Source organism: Cottoperca gobio, chromosome 1, assembly GCF_900634415.1.
Source record: "Cottoperca gobio chromosome 1, fCotGob3.1, whole genome shotgun sequence".
In the NCBI taxonomy this organism is placed as follows: domain Eukaryota; kingdom Metazoa; phylum Chordata; class Actinopteri; order Perciformes; family Bovichtidae; genus Cottoperca; species Cottoperca gobio.
In genome coordinates this window covers 19,213,133-19,217,830 of record NC_041355.1, presented here as the reverse complement: position 1 = coordinate 19,217,830, position 4,698 = coordinate 19,213,133, and the positions used below count along the sequence as shown (strand labels likewise).

Genomic DNA, 4,698 nt, shown 5'->3' with positions numbered 1-4,698 from the left:
ATTAGAAACTTTGCTTGACTTTTGTAGTGTCTCTGCTGAGGCTAATGAAGGCTAATTTGATCTGCGTGTTTCATAAAGAGCAGGGTTTCTTATTTAGAAGAAGCAGAGATGCAATTATATGCTTTGACAAACATGAAATTGTGACCTCTGACCCTCTCAGCCTCACAGACATGGCTGCTTTGATTAGCTTCTATTAGCTCCAGCTGGGACATGTCAGGCTTCAGGCTGCAGCCAATCACAAGTCACCTTAAGGCATAAAAGCAAGACACAGGGTGTTTAGTGAAGTAGGAAGGAGAGAGGAAGCGTATGTTTACATGGTACGATGATTCCGCGGCTGTGGTTGGTTGCCTTTCATTTTTGGTTGTGGCTGAATCTCTTGTCCTGCATTTGAGGTGTGTTTGGTTCTGCTGCTAACTTTAGATGTGATTGTTTCTTTTCTTTTTTTTTAAGATGGCACTTACACTGGTATCCATCTTAATTGCTGCCATTCATGTGGCCTGCTGCCATCATACTACCTTCCAGAACCTGGAGGGAACTAGTAAGTATAACTTTCATGATCGCTTGTGATTTACATCAAGAGTGAGGTTATGCTCTTGTCTGTTGGCTCTTACGATTTTGTTTTGTGTTCCTTCACAGAAAACCGAACCTCCATTAAGTTCCTGGCTGTAGGAGACTGGGGCGGAGTGCCTTATCCCCCCTACGTCACCGCTGTGCAGAAGGCTACTGCTCGCGAAATGAGCAAAGTCGCAGAGCAGATGGGAGCTGACTTTGTTCTGTCCCTTGGTGACAACTTCTACTATAAAGGTGTAGATGGCGTGGATTCTCCTCGCTTTCAGGTCAGTTTAATAAATGTTGTCTTTTGAAATTAAGAGTTGCGTAACATTTTGGAAGTGAAGAAAAAATAAACTTTGTTTCTCCACTGATCTATCAGGACACTTTTGAGACCGTGTACACGGCAAAGTCTCTCAAAGTCCCCTGGTATGTGCTTGCTGGCAATCATGACCATGCGGGGAGCGTAAAAGCCCAGATCGAGTACAGCCAGAAATCTGACCGATGGTAAGGATCAACTTTGTTGAGTGTTGCAGAATTCTTAAATTGTCAAATGCATTTTTGCTAAAACTGCGTTGGGCATTAGTCTGCACAAGATGAGGAGTTTGTCGATGTTAAACGCGGCTCCCATTTACTTCAAGAATGTGTGGGGAGGCAGGGGAAATGTTTTCTTCAGGGTAACACAAGGTGTGGACCGAGCCAGCCTCTTCTGCAGCCAACCGTCAGCATGGTTATTTTGGGAGAGACTTATTAGTGTCACAACTCTGCTCTCGTTGCCTCTCAGGACGTTCCCCTCTTACTATTACGAGCTGAACTTCCGGATCCCAAACACGGGTAAGACCTTGACCATCATCATGCTCGACACCATAATGCTGTGCGGCAACTCTGACGACTTTGTGGACGAGAAGCCCCGAGGCCCCCTGCGGGCAGTGGAGGCCAACCGTCAGCTAACTTGGCTGCAGAAGAGGCTGGCTCGGTCCACGGCGGACTTCCTGTTGCTGGCCGGCCACTACCCTGTGTGGTCAGTGTCCGAACACGGGCCCACAGAGTGTCTGCTGCAGAGGCTCCGTCCGCTGCTCAAAAAGTACAATGCCACTGCTTACCTCTGCGGCCATGACCACAATCTGCAGGTTGGTTAATGCGAACACTTTTGCTCTGAAGCTGCAGGGCTGCCTTCACATTTGCTTTCAATAATGTTTTATTTATATCTTGTCCCCATACAGTACATTGAAGAGTCTGGTGTGGGCTACGTGGTGAGCGGTGCTGGAAACTTCCTGGATCCAGATATCAGTCACTGGAACCAAGTTCCCAAAGGTTCTGTGAAGTTCTTCACGGGAAAAGCTTCAACACTGGGAGGCTTTGTCCACGCAGAAGTCACGAAGAACACTATGATCCTGACCTTCGTCCAGGCAAAAGGCACCTCTCTCTATCGCACCGTCCTCCCCCAAAGGACCTTTGAGTAGACCAGCTCTTCACAAACTTTCAAGTAGTTTTAGTCTGTGGTGTCGTTTGGCATCAAAGAAATGGCTGTTTAATCCTGTGTTTTTAAACTTTGGCATTAATATTGTAAAGAAATGCATAATGTGTATTTAAAAATGAATGGTGGTTTTGCATGTAAATTTATTGTAATAAAATAATTGGTTTTGTAAAGAATGCGTCTTGTTTTAAAGACTCTTTCACATGTAGTGTATAGAAGCGCTTGATGTCCTCTGCAAACATGACTTGGTGATCTGCTTAGTTTGTTACGTTTATTTGTGCCACAAACACAGTAGCTGCTTTGTTCTCTTTATGGTTAATCAGGTGAGATACTATGACCTTGCAGTTATGCACATCTAAGCCAAGCTTGCCTGCTAACAGTTATAACATTTGGAGAGCTAAGATGTCGTCCGGCACCCTTGCTTGGACCACACTAATCTTCATACTAGGCTTTCATTTTTACCTCACATGCACATCTGTAAAGTTCCTTGACTGAATCTTGTGGTTACAAAATCTACATCTTTACTTTAAATGAATTACTTTTCCTATTCACCAGTTTTATGGCTTTACTTTTTTTTTTTTTTTATGTGCAAATGTCATCAAATACAATAACTATTGGATGCTGTCACCCAGCCCTCAGCTGTTTAGGCCATTCAGTGTTTTTTTTGCTTTCAAATGAGGAGCCCATGTGCAGAGTTCAAATACTGACATGACCTGATTGGCTGAAGGCCGGGAGAGGGCAAGACTTCCAGTCCCTGCTCTTCTGTCCGTAATATAGAACCACCTGGCCTGTTTAGGATTAGGCTGACTGACTGCAGATTGACAGTGAGTGACTGCAACCAGGATAACCTCCGCCAACCAATGATATCATTAACCTGGGGGCAAAGCAGAACAGATGGGCTTCTATTTTGTTCTCCCCTTCTCCTGCTGCCATGTTAAATTGTTTAAATCCCCTGGCTTTAATTTATGTATAATACAAGCAGGGTTTTTGGATCACCATTTTTTTTTTTATTCTTATAGAAAATAGATGTAGGACATGCTATATCTTGTGTAATGAAATGGTAGAGCTGTCTCCCTTGTCTTTATCTAGTCTTAACCACAGTCTGGCAACTATAGGGTTACTGACTCTTACTGAAGTGTCTTGTCCTGATCCACTCAGGATGAGTTTCAGTCCGCTGGTGTCATGCAACGTCACACAGAGATGGAAATGGGAACTTGGTCAATGCCAATAAGACGAGGATAAGCTGTCACCTGAGGGGAAAAGACAAGTAAGGAACACTAAACCCTGACTTGCGTATGCTGACTGCAGTGCAAAAAGCCTCGTGTTTGCCCGTCAGACATACTGGTTTACAGTAATTATATGCATGCAAAGGTGAATCTCTCACCTGCAGGGGTCCTCAGTGGGGGCCCCAAAGGGTTTACAGCAAGTAAGGAAAAGTTCATGATTAAAGCAGCTAAAACCGATCATTTGTAATAACATATCAAATACAATGTGAGAGGGATCGCTACACGTAGTGATGAACATACAGCTCCCCAAAGTTAACAGCCAAAGAGTGGTAGCGACATGTCAATCACAAGGTAGCCCCGACCCTAAAGCGCACGCTGCTTTATCCTTTATTTTATTCTAAATGGGACCATCATTTACAAAATGAACATCAGGCTGTATTGAAGAAGACTTGCCACTCGTGATTGAGATCATAAACTCATAAGGAAAATGTTACTGAGGTAATAAATGGAGTGAGAAGAAGGATCCTTTTCTCATCGTCTTCTATACAATCTGACTTCTTTTTGAAACAGTGGAGTCGCCACTGCTGGACATTAGAAAGAATGCTGCTTTAAGGAACTTTATTTATTTATTAAGGCACTTATTCTACTCTATTCTATATTATATATATATATATATAATAGAGAAACCCAACAGAGCACCAACAAGTCAAAACTACTGTCTCTATGCCCTCATTTTAGAAACACCTGTCAAACTTAACAAGACAAAATGCACTGACAAAGAGGAACAAGGTCACATGTTGAAACTTGCCAACAGAAATATGAAGAACAAGGTAAAGGATGGAGTTGACTGATGATGACTGTTATTCAGCATGTGACCGATGGGAGCCATGCTCTGACTGTAGTGGTTATTTTGTTTATTTTGATCGTGTATTTTGTTTATCCACTGTAACATATTAAGCTATCTAATTTCAGTCGATTTCTGCTTTCTGCAAAACTGTACAATGTTTGTGACCTTGTTAGCTCTTCAAGCTGTTTTTCAGCAGCTGCCAAACCCTCAGTCACAGTCACAGGTGTAGATTCAGTTGATATGTAGCTACATGTTTGTGTTTCCCCACCTGCTACCAAATGTCCAGAACTGCAGCGCATTAATCCTGCGCTCACATGTTCCACACAACAGCGAATCCAAAAATGTCTCTACATGTTAATGTGGCATTATCATCAGTTTATTGATCGAACAGCTCAATATTTGTTTCCAATAATAGTGAAGGATACGTACAGGGCAACTTTCAAACTGGGGTCAACTAGCACAGTGTGAAACCCTGCAAACCAAATAACCAGGGTCAGAGTGTGGAATGTGATGTTATTACCTACAGTATAGTGAAAGTGTTACGCAGAGGGTCTGAATCACGGATTGACCTTTTTTCTTTATTGGTTCCACCTTAAGCC

At 43.0% G+C, this 4,698-nt stretch overlaps 1 protein-coding gene across 2 annotated transcripts; it reads left to right on the top strand.

The window, feature by feature from the left end:
- The first annotated feature begins 252 nt into the window (after positions 1-252).
- Positions 253-2,375, top strand: acp5a (acid phosphatase 5a, tartrate resistant). Of its 2 annotated transcripts, none has more exons than XM_029436718.1 (6): positions 253-317; positions 451-538; positions 637-836; positions 932-1,056; positions 1,334-1,679; positions 1,773-2,375. In XM_029436718.1, the coding sequence occupies exons 1-6, from the start codon at positions 315-317 to the stop codon at positions 2,010-2,012; spliced, it is 1,002 nt and encodes a 333-aa protein (XP_029292578.1). In that variant the 5' UTR covers positions 253-314; the 3' UTR covers positions 2,013-2,375. The 2 variants fall into 2 exon arrangements, with proteins under 2 accessions (XP_029292578.1, XP_029292572.1); XM_029436712.1 differs by having other exon boundaries at positions 272-339.
- Positions 2,376-4,698: the final 2,323 nt, after the last annotated feature.